Raw genomic sequence first — 17,327 nt, forward strand, 5'->3', positions numbered from 1 at the left:
TCACTTCTATCCCAGCAGGACTGCCAAATAAAGACTTAATAGGAGGACGGTGGCAGAAGGACGGCAGACGGAAAGGGACTACTTTCTCCGCACGGACGTGGACGGAGAGGGATCGAGGCCCTTAACGAAGCGAAAGAGCGAACGAAATGGCTCCCCGCAGAGCAATTCGGGCAAAATTTCGCAGTAACGCATTCATTTTAATATCCGTAAATGGCTTCTTTTCACACGGACGGGGCACTGAAAAGCACTAATACGGCTCTTTATTATTTTATCTTAACGCATTGCGGTCCGATTTATTTCCTGGAGGTGTCGGCGAAAGGAAAGCGCCCTTTCTAAAGGATGATACAGAGACAAACTAGTCGTTGGGACGGTCGGCGCCGCATCCGCCACATCAAACGGCTCTTCACGGGTGTCTAACATCAAAGCGACGCCGGCTTTATTGTCCGTGAATTCTACACGGAAAAATAAAGAGGCTTTCGGTCTTTCGGATCAAAAACCATAACAAAGTCGGTCAGAGCAAGATCCGCGGCCCCCTCTCGTTTGGATGGCGGCCCGCTGTAGGACGAGGCCCGCTACGTTGCCAAGAAGTCATGACGAGGAAACCGTCTCGGAAAACCCCCAGCGGTCTTTGCCAAAGCTTTTGGTTAAGCCCCCCCCCCCCCCCCTCTGCCCCCTCCCCCCCCTCTCTCCCCCGACGGTTTCGGAGCGCCCCGTCCGTGTTCCTCTCCCTCCGGGGTTTAACGGGGAACGCTGGGAGCAGCGGGGTCTCCGCACCAGATAAATGTTTGGACGGGAGAGGCTCCGGGTCGCTCTGAAAACAATGAGATCAAACGGCACCATCAAAGCCGTCTGGGCGAGATCAAAGGCTGGCAGGGAGAACTTTACTTTCGGTCCATATACCGACAGAGATAGAGGATTACTGAGCGTCAGGAGGGCTGCCCTGCCGGTGGAAGTTTTATTCATGAGTGTCACAGTGCAAATGGAAACATCACGATCTGGGGCAGAGACGCGAGACGTCCTGATGTACCGCAGCGAGATTTAAAAAAGACCATTTATACCAAATGACATATTTCCCTCAGTACACTAACAAATAGGGCTCTTACATGTTAGGAGTCTTTGTGGAATTTTGACGAGAGCTGTGTTGTTTCAAACTGCCGTTCTGCACTGACCTCAATATATGAACTCATCGCCCGCCGCAATATCTGCAGCTTTAATTATTTGTTACCAGAAATCCAGTTTAACACACTCAATAAACACACTGATTCTTCTGTTTAGCAGCAGTAATGACAAATAAAAACACTTCAGTATGGCGTTGCAGCTTCCTCAGGCACCTTAAATTGAAAATTCTTCACATCAGTGGCCCCGCCCCTTCCTCTGCGTAGCCAAGACGGCGGCTGTTGTGAAGCCTGGAGTTCAGATTTTGGCCGTCGCCATCTTGCTAGTTCGGAGCAGGAAGTGACCATATTTGGACGAGCTGGGGGAGGAGCGAGCGGTGGATCTCACTGATCTGATTGGAAACCCGACGATACTACGTCCCGCCCACCGATAGCCGTAACCTGACTGCACCACAGGCCTGTCAATCAAACAGACACGCCCCCAAAAAACACACCTTTTTAAAGATAATTTTTTGAATTAATGACAGGATTATTTTGAGATGGACCGCCAGAAAATGAATCAGAAGGAGCGACTTTAGCTAACAACACTGAGATAACTCGTGGAGAAATTGCATTCCCTTTGAATTTGATGAGACTAGTTGAATGGGAGTCTATGGAGCCGGAGGCTTTTTGGAGCTGACCTATAGTGGCACTTGGTGGTATTGCAGCTGAAGGTGCTTCCGCCTCACTTTTCAGACCCGGAAGCCACGAACACTTTTATATACAGTCTATGGTCAGTACATAAGTACGCCATTTGGAGCCCAGCATTGGTAAATCTCCAGAATATGTAGCAGCAGATTTTCACAGTATAATAGTGGCCAGCTGTTTTATTTGACAACTCAATAAAGCACCAACCAAGATGGTTGACCTTTACCCAGCGCCATCTGACAAACCTAACAGAATCAATCTTGTTGCTGCTGACTGGGAGTGATTTTGTGCAAAGCCATCCATGAACCATTAAGGTTCATTCGTTTCCTCCCAGACAATTTACGCGAGTGTGGGGCTAAATTTCAGGAGGAGGACACACACACGTGTGCCCAGCTCACCTGCGGAGGAGCATTCATACTTCGCCGTGTTTATTATTCCACCTCTGTCTTTTATTCCACATTGGGACTAATCAGTTGCAAGGGGGCGGGGCCTATTTTCTGCCTCACACTGCCCCGCTGGTCATCAATGGGAGCTTTCAGAAAGGACCTTTCCGCCACTGATTGAAACATCATTTCCTGCTGCACGAGCACACTGGCGCTATTGAGATGCGCCCCCTGCAACTCTCTCACTACGGCCCTTTTATATTTACCGGTGACCCGTGGACCTCTGGTGCAATATACATATGGTATCAGCTTGCAGAGGGCACACAAACAATCTCCCAGTCAATCTGAGAGACACAGGGAAGGTTTTCACTGCAACTCCTGCTTCATTCCAAAATAAATAGTCCCGAAGAGAGAACTTGACACTTTAAACATGAGAGCAAAGCATCTGAGCCAAGTCAAGGAAACAGAAAGAAAAGGAAAAATAAAAAAAATAAAAAAAGGCCCTCCTCCGTGTGAGCCTCGATTTAAAGAAGCCGCCAATGAGAGCAGTCCGCGCCGCAGGATCGAACGGTGACCCACTATAAAGTACGGTACATTAAATTGACTTCTATGTGGATTTTCTTGCTTGTACTATAAAAAATATTTTTTTTTTAAAAAAGGCCTGTCAGCTCCCTGACGTTTTGAGGGCAAGGCAGGGATGAGATGAGAAAGGAAGAAGAGTGGAGATAGAAGGAGGGGTGGAGAGGCAGAGAGAGAGAGAGAGAGACATTCGCTGTGCATTCGCTGCGTCTCTACGAGGCCGAGGAATACAAACCACGTCTCCCCTACTCCCCGACCAATTACCAACACACACATTGATTCAACCGAGGCGACGAGGTGTGGCGAACACGGCCGGAGACACGGCAGCAGCAGCCAGCGGTCGCAAGACTTACACATCTAACCTACACCAACCAACGCTGCAGCGGGTTCACCGGGTCGACCTGCTGAAAAATATATCGGCAGCAATGAAATTAGGGACTTCGGTACAAAACACGGCCCACACGGGGAGGGAGGGGGTGTATGAGTGATGGAGGGTTACCTGTAGGTCAAAGAACTTGCTGTATCTTCTGTACACGATGTGGGAGGTGTTGTCAGAGTAGGTGACATTGATGAGATACACCTGCCAAGAGAAGAGAGGCACAGTTAAAACTTTATTATTTTATTAGTTTTATTTCAGTCCTTCAAGCCCAAGGACATTTTTTTTGTTTAATTTCCACCTAAAAAAAAAACATTCAGAATTCCTTAATAACAGCTCCAAAACTACTGAGAGGCCACAATGGTGAACATTGGGCAAGTTGAGGCACGGTTTTTTTTTTTTTTTTTTTTTTAGCCAGCCCCTAGTGGCCCTCGGTGGTACTGCACTTTAAGGCACTTCTGCATTGGCTTCACTTTTCAAACCCAGAAACTACAAACATTGGTTATGCCCTGCTACTTTGAAAAGGGATGGAAAGGGGTTAAGCCTGTTTGTTTTGTCCAAAACCCCAAAGACCTCAGCTACAAAAACATAAAACAAAACAAAAATCATCATATTTTGTACTGTTTGGCATTTATGCTTGATACAATGACAACAAATAATCAATTAAATTGTCAATAATTTTCTGTCAAGGGAATAATCAATGAGTCTACTAATCTTTATCAGCACTGGTCTCAACAATAGGCGTCAGCTAAAGGATTGTACACACAACAAACCCACAAGCAGCTGCCAACAAGGAGAGCTGTCTATTGACACACACTCATAAATCCATCACTGCACCTCAGGCTGGCTGGTGACATCATCCCTCCTTTGTCAGCAGACTGACCTGCCGGCCTCCACCCTCGGCTGAAGCTCTGCAGCAGCCCTGAGAGGCCTGATAAGATTGAGATAGAGTCCATTTATCCGTCAAGAGAGGGTAAGTGATGCCGCCATCATCTCTAATCTAATGAAACATAGATAACCAAGGTAACAGATCCGGAGGCCGGCAAATTTTCATCAGAGAAGTTAAGAGCACGTGGGATCTCTCGACTGCTGATCTAGAGACGTTGAGGCAAAAAAAAAAAAAGACCTGGATGTGAAATTACTCGAGTGGATAAGCTCTTATGTAACATTAGGCTGCAAGCTGCCTGAACTTTAATGGGCACACCTCTAGAATCGAAAGCAATTCGATAAAACAGCAAACGCTCACAGCGCCGTAATATTATTGTCCCCCGAAACAAGTGGAAATGCTTTGGACGAAATATTAGAAAAATCCATCTTCACGTTGTCCAGTACAACAACTCTTCAAAAGTAAAATGGAAAGTTTGTATTTGGCTTGTGAAACAAAACCATGTGAGCGTCTTCTGATCAGGCAATTCAGTATCAGCAGGACAACACGGTTGGTTGGTGCCTTCCAGAATACGGCCATGAAAGAACCAATTCATATGATCTGCCTCCGTCAAGATGGATGTGTGATTAATTCAAGGCAGCTCAAAGTGCTTGATTTAGCGTGAAAACGATAATTGAGATGAAAAGAATTACTTTAAGACTACTTTTTGGCATTCTCGCCAAAGGGTTTCGGCATGTCGTAATGAAACCACGGAGGTCACGGTTCATTGTTCGGCTACTAGCACACCACAGAAATGGGTTGGATGGGGGACAAAAATGCCTTCCAAAATGCACAGTAACACTCATATTATACGTAGCTTTCCACCCCTTCCAATCAGATTTGGTTCCTTGCGACTTCTTTCGGGTCCGCGGCGAAGTCACAAATGTTCACGTACCAGCGACCACAAAAACTTGTGGAACTCAGGTGTTGATCAAGAGATGTTTCTTGGAATACTTACTCATCAAAGTAATTGTTTACCCCTGTTCAAGTCTCTCCGATGGCACACTCTACATGCGTATCAAATATTCTGGTAACCCTGTTTGTAGATGAGGTTTTCTTCTTGAGTCTCTCCGGATTCTTCTGTTTGGAAGAAATTTGCTGGAAAATGTAGCCATACTGAGATTTTGGACGTTGTTGTTGCCAGATAAGAACAGCCTTTAGAAACTCACTCTACATTTTGCAGCCAATAAACACTTCAAAACTGTACACATAAGGCATGTACAGCAAAAAAAAAAAAATAAATAAACTTTATCAAGTGATTTGCGATCAAATAATATTGTCACCAAGCCAAGGCATTCCAGTTAAGTGGCCCAGCTGCGCCGCAAATAGAAATCCACTTAGGATCCCGCCACCTTGAGCAAAGAAACAATTGACTTTGCCTCATGTATGAAATTCAGATGAAATAAAAGGCAATATGTTTCCCTCCTGAGCCATTCCTGCCCCTTATTCCGGCAGCCTCCATCTTTCTGACTGATCTCCCTCCGTCAGTCCGACCCCCGCACCTGCCAAGAGCCTCTGGAGCGGAGCCGGGATGAATGAGGCCGAGTGGAGGACCCTGTCGTTGACGCAACAAGGGCAACAAGCCTGAAACAAAAAGCGCTGCCACAACAAAGCCGCGGGTTAGGAAGCCTTGTTGCTGCTGCTGCTGCTGCTGCTGCTGGCGTGGAGCCATCACAGTATGTTTCGCTCCCGTGCAAACACAGCTACTGGCATCCAGAAGCTGTGACTGTCACACTACACTGACAAACTTGTTCTTAGCACGGTGGGGTGTCACCACAGCGATTAGCTCTGGCATTTATTGCTATGAAAATGTGCTCCCGGGGGTACTGCAGAGTTACAAAAAAAAAGAAAAATCACAAAACTGGCTTACAGTCGGCGATGTTTCTGAGTGTCTTTGTAATTTAACATGAGTATAAGCAAAGAGCTTTTTTTTTTTCTTTCTTTTTTTTTTACTGCTCATTAACGAAGCTTTAGGGAAAGAGTCCGTTAACGGCATGGTCGAGGTAATCCATGACACACGAGGCCTTAGCTTTTAAAACCTTCACGTGAAGGCTTGACTTCAATGGCACAAATACCCAAATTATCTCTACGCTGTTTGTGCATACCAGGCCACACTGATAGGTGAGTTGGAGATAAGACATGCCTCAGAGGGGACGGATGGGAGTGTGTAATGCAGTCCCACTCATACTGAATTTTTGATGCAGGTACTAATATATTTAAAGGTTTGAGAAAAAACGTCCAATGACGGCATACTGGGTAATTTTTTTCGCCAGACTGTTGGCATGGTTCTATGGATTGAAGGGTCAGTAAATGAATCAGTCCACCTACTTTGGTCCTGATTGAAGTATTTCTACAATTATTCGATGGATTGGTGTGAAATTCGCAGCTTAGTGGTACCAGAGCCAAATACACTGTGCATATATATTGGTCTGGGTATCGTTCGCAGTCATTGCATCCTACTGTACGCAGTACGAGTTCGTTTTGAAACTCAGTTTTAACCAGTCAGTATGTACCAAAACCATCCTTTACTCTGCCACCGGTGCAACTACCTTTAGAAAAAAAAAATCTCAATTTTAGCTTAATCGCACTCATTCGTTCAGAGCGGCCAAGTGACGTTAATATAATAAGCGACGGCCCAAAAAAAAAAAAAAACACACTAAAGGCTCACAAAACATCTATCGCACTGAGTGGCACGAAATTTGATACAGAGATTGATGGTTTGGTGATGCTCTGACTGATTAGCTGCTGGTGCGTAGCGGGTTTGAAATGTCTCAATGAATTTAATTTGCCGTTTTTCTATTTAGTGCCTTTATCAACCCAAAACTTTGATCAACTTCTCAACTTTTTTAGGACAAAAATAACTTGTGAAATACCTGCAAAACTAAAAACATTCCCACCAGCCTTAGCAGTTCTTTATGATCAGTATCAATTAATAGGAGCTAATACGCTATACTGTGACAGTTAACACGGTAAACACTCAAGCTGCTAAACGGCAGTGTTTTATTGTCATTGTGAGACTGTTAGCATGCTGGTGTTAGCATTTAGGCCAAGGCAACAATGTGCTTAGCAAAGCCTCCGCAAAGCCGCAAGCTTCAAACTCTTCGCCCTGTTAAAATGTTTCTTTGGCATTTAGCATACTGTAATTTCTAGTCACACACAAACACAAACACCAGTGCAATGAACAAGTATCGGCGGTAAATCAGCACACATTAGTGGATTTCTGAGGAACTTACTGCAAATGTAACATGCTGTTGAGTGTGTGTTCCATAAACTCTTCTGACCTCAACAGTGTGCCAGAATACCATCCGCCCATCATGCCTCTGGACCACTTAATTTATAAATCGGTGCTGAGCTGAAGTGTAAGACAGGAGCCTGGCTGAAAGATGTGGACTCGTCGAAAAAGCTCCAAACCCCAGGAGCAGATGGGTATGTGATGGCAACCGCATGTGGAAAACACAACCAACAACCATCCACGGTCTGCCCAGCGCCCAAAATATCAAGCTTAAACTTAATGCCCTCCCAATCCCTGAAATAAACTCTATACACTCAATGCAGGCAGTAAATTAGAAGTGGGCGGCTGCCTCTCCGGATAAATCCAGCTGCTGTAAACATCTTTTATATCGCCTGTAATTAGATTTTCATCATTTAATTTCGCATACTACATGGTAGCTGCTTTATTTTTTTTTCAACTTCACCTTTTCACGAGGAACGGCACACACTCATGCAACAACTAAAATAAGCCCGACACGAGCTGACTCAGAGCTCAAGCACAACCCGTCGTGAGCGCTCCGAACAGCCCAACTGCCCTCAATCAAGCGTTTGAGGAACGAAATGAAAATGACTCACTCAAAATGTCAGTTAGGAAATCATCTGTCTGCCAATATTAAATAATTCCATATCATGAGATGGGGCTAGAAGATGAGCCATCATTTTCACAGGAGCAGCAAACAGACCCAATTTCAGACTAATTTAGACTTTAAGATTAAGAAGCCTCCACGGGGAAAAAAAAGAATGTCGTCACCACAGAAATCGAGATAAAAAGTCAAACATAGTCTTGTGATTGCGGCAGGACATTCTTGCGTTGGCAGGCATGTCTAGACCAATGAGGCATTGCTGCAATACCTAAAATGAAGGTTGAAATTTTGGGCGAGGTGGCCAAACATTCAAACCTCTGCGTTTCTAACACTGAGCTGTTAATAACCACGCCTACGTCTGGCTGGCTCAAACAGAACTCTCTGCAGACGACCGTAAAAGACAAAAAAACAAAAAAAACACAAAGATGTTTTAACACACAGCTGCAACGGGAAAAAAGCAATTCCCTCAATGAAACACTGTGTAAGCCAAAGGAAAAAAAAACAACGATTTCTAATGATTATAAACAGCACTCACGTGTCAATTCTCCATTTGTGACATGTCAACTTTCTTTTCAAAGGAGTCTACAAAATGACTCATAAACAGGGAAAACACAAACGAGGGGGGAACAGAAATACACGACGCAAAAAAAAGAGAGGCTTGGGGGGCTTGCACGTCCCAGATAGCAAAAAAAGACCTTGTACGTCTGCTATTCCTACTGAGGAAGCGGGACGTGAAAACAAAAGCTGTATTCATCCTCAGAAGCGAAGACAGAAACACGATTTCTTATGACGGAAACAAATTGGACCTCTGATTATTTCATCATGTTCGTCTGAAAATTGCTATAAATCATCATGTCAGGTTTACAACTCACTTAATTTCCCCCCTTTTCCTCAAGGAACGCTCCTCTAGATGACACGAGCATTAAAGATTATCCGTTGACCACATAGGAGATAAAGGAGGTAGAAGAAGTAAAATAACTTACAGTTTCGGAGGAAAGCCGGGGACGCACTCTCACAGTTTTCAAGACAAGAAGGCAAAAGAGTCTTTGGTGGGGCAGAGTTTGTGGGCCCAGCCACTAAATGCAGCGAACCCCGCCTAAACTACTATATTTAAAGCAACCTATAAAACACGCAGACTATGAAAGCACAAATGATCTGACTACAAAAAGTCAGGTTGGAAAAAAATTCCCTTCACATGGGTGTCCTGTCTTTCCACACAGAGCCACAAACTGGGCTAAATATACTCTAATGTCTAATGCAGTCAACTTATTGTTTCAGTTTGGACACAGAGGTTAAAAAATGACAATAGAAAGCTTTACAAATTCGTTTAAGCTGTTCCCCCAGCAAGCCGCCAAAAACGTCACGGGGGTGAAATAAACTGTAGGACGAGTTTATTCACAAGCTTTGGCAGGGGGTCTTTGAAAAAAAAAAAAAAAAAAAAAAAAAAGACTGAGTTTTTGTGTCCGAAGCCAAAGCTGTGCCCTTTATCCACCACACACCAGGCCGACGCCGGATCATTAACTGTGGTCACTTCCACTCTGTAAAGGACCAGACTTCTGTGCCACTGCGGTGGGCACAGGAAGTGTCCGGTCAGCAGGTACATCCTGTGCTCCTTTAAAACCTTTTCTTGATACCATTTCAAACAACAGGAGAACAATTCTAAAGGTATTTCAGATTGTGAAAAGCAGAAACAAGGTTTGGCGCACTCATAAATCCCCCCATTACAAGCAATGCTCCCAAAGGGAGGTTTTCCCAGGACAGATTCCAGGTAATTGAATTCTGCACGTCGAAGTCTCGCTGTCAGTGTTTTTAATATATGCCTTTTAAAATCAACGCTCGACAGCTGACAGACCACCAAAGAGGCCCAAACTGTGCCCAAATTACAGCTGCACTGATCAACTATTGAATAATAACACACAAACATAAACTGCATCAACAGAAAAACAGTTAAAACAATGAAACTAAATACCAGGGTTATTACAGAGAAAATGTAGTTTGTTATAGGTTATATATTGTTGCCAGCGATTGAGATTTCTCTTTAAAATCTTCAAAACTATGAGAACTCCCAGATTAGGTACAATTGATCTGTACCGGGGAAATGATTTTCGAATATTCGTTAAAATACAAAGAATGGTTTAGTATTTGCAAATATCGTTCTTCCCGATTTCCGCTGTTTTTTTTTTTTGCCGGTACCTGGTTGTAATTCGTTAACACCCCCCCCCCCCCCCCCCCCCCCCGGTCAGAAGGTTACAATGACAAAGCTGTCTGCCAGCCGCCGGTAAACAACATAAGAAGAAGAACACGTCGCTACGAGGCCGCCAGAGCTTTGCAGGTAAAACTGTGAGATTAGACATCACGGTGCGAACAGCGGAAACACGCAATTACAACAACAGCCGTCAAAAAGGTCTTTGAAACATAAAAGAAGATGAGGTGCACTGCAAACTGCAGGTGGAGCTGCAGCGGATCATCAGTCTACCACAGCTGCGCACAGCCATTAGAGTGAAGCACTGAGCAGAAGGTCAGTCTACCGATCAATGATCAATGGCCAGACGAAGTGAGTTTGATGTTGGACAAGTAGCGCTAACGTCTCAAAGATGAAGCTAAAGATCAGCTCGGGCCGAGGCGACGGTTTGAGAAGTTGGACGGTATCTGTTGAGCGTGAACAAGTCACTCTTTTTCTAGAGACTTTGGTTATAGGAGATTATTATTTTTGCTTTAAATAATTCTTAATCTGTACTGTTCCCGAGACATTGCTTCGTTCCCTCCCAACTCCCCATTGGCTAATTTTGATAATAATAATAATAATAACAATAATAATAATATTCCGTACTCGTGTAGCATCATGAGTCACACAACATTCAACATTCTTAAAAAACTGACTTCCTGATTCCTGATCAAACACGCTGTGCTTTGCACTAAACTGTACTCGAGTACATTAGGGAGTACTAAGTGTGGATTAACCTTTTACATTTTTAGTCTGATTTAACCCTTACTTTACATTCCAGCAAATTTATGATTTGTCAGATCCAACATTACTCATAAATCATCCTATTTTGGTAGAGAACGAACGTTTTGTCATGCTAATCGGGACAGACTGAATCTAACGGGTTTCCCCCCCCCCCCCCCCCAATTTCCCTGACTTTCTCGTAGTCTCCTAAAGAGAGCTGCGAGCATCCTTTATTCCTTCCCATTTTCTTCTCGACTTCCTCCGCTGCCAATCAATCGTCCTCTGTCTCGCGCGCACACACAAAAAAAAATAACCACACGTCAGCCCAGACCGAAGCGACAGAACAGGGATGTTTGCAACAGCCCGCTCGGATCGTTTTCCCCATGAAAATAAAACGAGAGCCACCGTCGTCTGGGCGACACATGATGCCCAACACACACGCCCCATCCTCCCACCGTCGCCGTTCCTCGGATGACGTAATCGCCGAGTCGAGCTGTTCAGAGGGACGCCGGGAGAAGCTGGAGGCCACGGTCAAACGCTCCCGACGTGTGCTTCCACGTCTTCATCAGAAACAAAAGGAGCCGCTGTGAGACTTCCGTGAGAGTCAAATGAAACCTTCCGCCATCGCAAACAACATCTGGCGCTACAGACGTGGAAACAACCCCCTGCATGCGTGCGAGGTCTCTGTGACAAAAGTGCGAGGACGACGGCGTCCGCCTCTTTTGTCGGCCAGTCGTGCCGGTACGCGCGACGCGGCGTCAAAGATAGGGCTTCGCGAGCTGAGCGTCAGGCGCGAGGACTTTTACCAAACAGACGTCGGCAAAGCCCCCCGACTCACCCTCTTTTCTAGCACACGCGCACCCACGTACGCTCCGAGGGGCCTCGAGTGACTTCCAGCGAGTCATCAAACTCTCCCGAGCGATCGCCGGACAAAAAAGGCGGCCTCGTTAAAAAAAATTTTTTTTTTTTTTTTTTAAAAAGCCACGCGTCCTCCCAGCTAGGGGGAGAGCGGAGGAAGAAAAAGAAAGGAGGGAGCCTTTTGACAGAGATATCACTCCGTGTTTGATAGGCCAATAAATATTTGAGTGGGGAACAGCTCTCTGAAGAGATGTTTTATGGAGCCAAATAACAACACCGTCTTCCAGTCTGGGCCCTTTTTGCGCAGCGCCGGGAGTCTCTAGAAAACGAACTGTTATGGGACTGGGACTTGTAGAGAAGGGGGGGGGGGGACGGAGAGGGGACGGAGAGGGGACGGGGGGAACGGGGACAGACGAAAGCTTAAGGTAAACATGGCTGTACCCAATCCCTGATTTCGCTTTTACACCTCCTCCTGCAAACACACAGACCCAGAGAAGTGTGTGTGTGTGTGTGTGTGTGTGTGTGTGTGTGTGTGTGTGTGTGTGTGTGCGTGTGTGTGTGTGTGTGTGTGTGTGTGTGTGTGTTTGATGCATGTTTGCGACTCAGCGGTCCGACTTCCCTTTGACAAAAGCTCAGTCTCACCCCCCGCCCCCCTCCACTTCTCACAGGCTAAGCATTTCCAGCTGGTTTCACAAACTTTACAAATGGGATTCAACGGTTGCCACAGATTGTGTCTTTCCACAGATTTTCTCTCTCTTGTTCCCTCCCTCCCTCCCTCCCTCGTTTATTTCTTCTCACAGTGACTGGGCCTCGTCTCCTGGGACGCGGGTAGCTAGGAAAACTGGGCCACAGACTGGCCCCGCCGAGACAGAAGAGCCCAAAAACACAGCACTCGGCTCGGCTCGACTCGGCTCTGAGAATATCCGGTTCCATCTTCAACTGTACATGTGGTAGCTCGGCTACTACAACAAGCCTAATGATAGATTTGGACTGATGCGGGAAGCTCGTATTACACTACTAAACTGCTCTGGGGAAGAACTAGAGCCCGAATTGCCTAAAAATTGTATGTAGACGCCTACACACGTATATCTTCATTAATATACCAATAATTCCCTGTCTGGAAGTGCTAAAATGCCCGTGAGTGTATTGTAAAATTAGCCCGCTAACAATAATTACTTGCTATCAGTGTGTGTGTGTGTTATTAAAGGAATAGCTTGACATTTCGGGAAGTACACTTGTTCACTTTCTTGCTGACAGCGAGATTAGAAGATCGATTATATGTCTGAGCCTTAAGTATGGAGCATGAGGTGATTAGTTTAGCTTACTTTTTTTTTTATATTCTAATTAGCATAAAAAACTGGAGCGAATAAGGCAGCCAGGACAGAGCCTGGCTGCCTTATTACATTAAGTAAAGTTAAGAAAACCACAATTTGACATTTTTGTTTGGGTGTGCATTACAGAAGATGGCGTGTGTTAATTAGTGAGCTTCAAAATTACTATTAGGCATATTTTTCATCATAGACTATCTATTCCCTTAATTAGTAAAAAAAAAAAAAAAAGATAAATGTCACTCTTTTAATACAAGCTAGTGACTGCACACCTCCACCTTCATCTTAAAAGGTCACATCTTAAAAGTAGCCTACAAGCCTCGACAATTTCTGCCTCTATTCCAATAGAATGGAAGTAAATGGAAAAAATTGTATGTAATTAGTTTTTCCATAAACACTGTCCTTCTTGCTTCTGGATGAAATACAATCCCAAAACTTTCCTTGAGGACTAGTTCTTTGGAAGAAAATCAGTTCCAAAAGGAAATCATGTTTCGTGGATTATCAGGAGTAAGCAGACATTTATCACCTCGTTATTATTCATTGCATTTATTGGGCAAAAGCTGCATCCCGAGTGACTTCCAGGAAGCTCATTCGACGTCCGTACAGTAAAAGAAACAAGAGAAGGATGCCGTCAAAGACTGTTTTTGCCTCTTGCTGTGTTGTTTACACAAATGTGTCAAAACCCGGACAAATTGGCATTTATGTTGTTTGTTTTCGTTTGACAACTAAATATTTTTGTCCCCGATACGCAGGATGCATCATTTATAAGGCCTTGATATCAAACTTGCTAGATACAAATTTAACACCCTTCACTTTAAGGGGGACCGACGCTGAAGATTCACACGAGATAACACGATAACTTTGTCAGACTAGGTGATCATTATGATCATAAAGCTTTGCTGCGTCTTGGCCGAGTCACATGACTCACAACATACTGGACCTCGACCAATCATCGCTTGCGGTCACACATGACCTGTGTGATATCGTTGGGAAGGAAGTGCTAGGAACCGACTATTGGAAAGGAGAAGGTGGAAAAACAATAGCGTGAGTGATACCAGCTGAGTCGTACTTGGAAAAGCACAAAGAAAAAGATGGGGGAAAAAAAACCCAAAGAGGACACTATGTCCTTTTGGCTTTTCTGTTTGAGATTGAGTACAAAGAGCACCTTGGCCTCCTTTACGTCACGAACACATCGTGAAAGTTGTAAGATGGGAGAGAAGATAGAACAATTCTGACATGCTAGTTGTTTTTTTTTGTCCGGACGTAGCGTAGGTTTTCGTCCACTGTGATAAATACACTAAAACCATCAATCGTCATATCGTCGAATAGTCTGAACCCACAAAACAACACATTACAGCAAAGTACACGACGGACTCAAAAATTTCTCATACCGACTCTGAACTTCTGTGATTTCTAAAAATGCGTCCTCTGGTCCCTCCTTGAATAAACTCTGGTCTCTCCTTGAATAAACTTCCCCGAATAAATCTCCAAGCCCTCGTTAAACAAAAGCTTTAAACATGTATGACATTCTTCCACGTCTTTTAAAACACATTACATTACATCTGATAACGGGGCTAATGCCGTGAGAGCACAGTCAATTCCTCCACATCATATCGTACCGTTTCCAACAATTGCGCTAATTGCGTCCTCGCAGTCCTAGGGCTTAGCGGGAATGCAATTGCATATGAGCGAGACGGTGTTCTCTTCATGTTTGGTCATTTATCACAGCTTGTTTATGAGCTCAAAACAGGATCTGAACTGGGGACGTGAAGTGCGGAGCCCCCCTCCCACCCCCCACCCCCCGGCACAGACTCCCTCTCTCACTTAAAACAAGCGTGGTATTGATGAGCGAGGCCGCGGGAGCCAAGGTTCAGGAGGGTGATAATAATCACCGGAACCTGTCATGAGGGTTTGTTTGGTCCAGAATAACGTGACCTATATTCTTTAAAAAAAAAAAAAAAAAATTAGTCTAAAACTCAAAGAGTGGTAGACTTAAAAGATTACAGGATAACACTTGACCCCGTTCGACTAAATGGACTCCAAGGTGAGATTATGAGCAGTGGACACCGTCGTATTTTTTTAATACAACATGGGAGAGAAGTCCTCAAAGTGCTCAAAAACAACGATCAGAGACTTAAAGGACAACAGGGCAAAGTTCCTCTGCTGAGGAAGATCATGGGATATGATCAAAAGCTCCAGATCAGCTACTAAATGGACCTCATGGTGAGAATATTATCAGTTGACAGTTGTGGTTGTTGTTTTTTTTTTTAAGCTATCAGTGAAGGGAAGTTCTTAAAAATGCCAAAAACAAATTCACATAGAGGATTAAATGACAACTTCATCCACAGATGAAGATCATGTGATCTGAATAAAAGCTCCAGTTCAGCCACTAAATGGACCTTATGGTGAGAATATTATCGGTTGACTTGATAGTGTGGTTTTTTTTTTGGGATGACACGTAAGCGAAGTCCATAAGGTGGGGGGGTGGGGGGTGGGAGGAGCATATACAACTAAATGACTACTGATGAAGATCATGAGATATGATCAAAAGCTCCAGGACAGCCACTAAATGGACCTTGTCGTAAGATTTTAGCAGTTGACAGTTTATTTATTTTTTAACCTATCAGGGAAGAGAAGTCCTTAAGGCTGAAAAATAAACAGAGAAATAAATGACAACTTCATCCACTGATGAAGACCATGGGATATGATCAAAAGCTCCAGGTCAGCTACTAAATGGACCTTATGGTGATCGTATTTAACACGGAGGTCTTTCAAATGATCAGCGAAGATGACAGAATGACCGCAGATTATCTTTTGAGTCTGTGATATTTTTGAACATATTCTGATTTGAATTCTTGTAAATGAAACGATCCACAGTAAACAAACACTGTGAGGCTGAAAGTAGAGTCAGTCTGTCCGTCTGTCTGTGTTTTACATTTGAATGCCCCTCAAAAAAAATCCAAGTAATATCAACTAAATGGACTTAAAAGGTTCCTCATAACTGATTGAACCCTTATAAATCATAACATTGGATTATTATTACTCGTAAAAGAAGGATTTTATTGCTGTATCTGGTCAGGTTGCAGCTTCTTTTGAACTACGATGTATACAGGAGGATTATTTTGTATTAATATACTGATTATCTTCTTGATCTTTATGATTGTTTGCTTTAGAACATTTAGTTTTTTTATCCAAGCAACAGTCCAAACTTCACACATATTCAAAAATACATGAAAAAATAACTACAATAGTTTTAAGGTACAACAGCACATCGTCACCTTTGAGAGGCTGAAACGTGACAAAGTGGGGATACATGGCATTATTTGCATTAAAAACACGGTTCATCTCTTCTTTGAGCTTTATTGGTATTTACTTCGGGCTGGTTTCATTCTAAAGCAAAGCATTTTATTTTGCAAACTCCTCAAAAAAAAAAATCTTTTAACTGTAAAACTACAATATTTCCCTTCAGATCTGTGTACAAATTGAGTTTATATGATCGCATATCTGCACCAGCTGTGACTTTAAACATGTCAGGAGGTAATAATAATAATAATGATGAACGTAATTAGGACACAGGTATGACAGCTCACCTGTGCTCTGAGGGGGTTTGCTAGTAATACAGAAAAAATACAAAAAAAATACGGCATCATATGTAGCCGAATAATTACGCAGTAATCTCCCCTCGTTGCAACCAGCCTGAAGGACTAAACGATGCGTTTAGGTGTCACGCTGTGGCTGTGAAACAGGCCACGGACACACGCCGTCTGACACACGAGAACGGGACGAGGTGGGAACGAGGTGATGAGGATGAGGACAACTCACGTAGTGTTTAGACGGATTGCGCCTCTTCTCCACGTCCACGACTTTCACGTCCAGCACAGTCCGAAACTGCATCTTGACCCTGCAAAGGCTCTGCATAAACGCGGCAGGCGAGACGGCTGCTGGGGGGGGGGGGGGTTGGCTCCGAATACGCGATCTCAGATCTCAGGGAGAGAAATCACAACATTCATCGTTGTCATTTAACGAATCGGCGGTCCGTTAAGAGATCGACAGCTCGCGCTTCTTTCCCCCCCCCTCCCTCCCTCCCCGCCCGCCCCCCCCCCACCCCCCTTCTTTCGTCCGCTGACGCAACGAGCACCGATCTTGATCGGAAACTTATCAATAGTCCATTTGGGCTCGTGCTCGGCGGGCGCCCTCGGTAAGAATATCCGAGCAGGGTAGCGATGGTTTTTGCCTCGCAGCCGCGCGGGGCTGGCCGGCGGGCGGACGGAGCGC

General features: G+C 44.5%; 1 protein-coding gene across 6 annotated transcripts in view; it reads right to left on the minus strand.

Annotated features, from left to right (window-relative positions):
• The window catches only part of sh3pxd2aa (SH3 and PX domains 2Aa), a 101,184-nt gene extending 84,067 nt beyond the window's left edge, over positions 1-17,117 (minus strand). For all 6 annotated transcript variants that reach the window (XM_069166815.1, XM_069166814.1, XM_069166817.1 and 3 more), the window contains exons 1-2: positions 16,875-17,117; positions 3,264-3,344 (exon numbers count right to left, since the gene is read on the minus strand). In XM_069166815.1, coding sequence (XP_069022916.1) covers positions 3,264-3,344; positions 16,875-16,970 — 177 coding nt within the window. In that variant the 5' untranslated portion in view covers positions 16,971-17,117. The remainder of the gene's footprint in view (positions 1-3,263; positions 3,345-16,874) is intronic.
• Between the last annotated feature and the right edge of the window lie 210 nt (positions 17,118-17,327).

This window comes from Embiotoca jacksoni, unplaced genomic scaffold, assembly GCF_022577435.1.
Source record: "Embiotoca jacksoni isolate LCO1_2020_lvr unplaced genomic scaffold, fEmbJac1.0.p SCAF_4, whole genome shotgun sequence".
Lineage (NCBI taxonomy): Eukaryota > Metazoa > Chordata > Actinopteri > Embiotocidae > Embiotoca > Embiotoca jacksoni.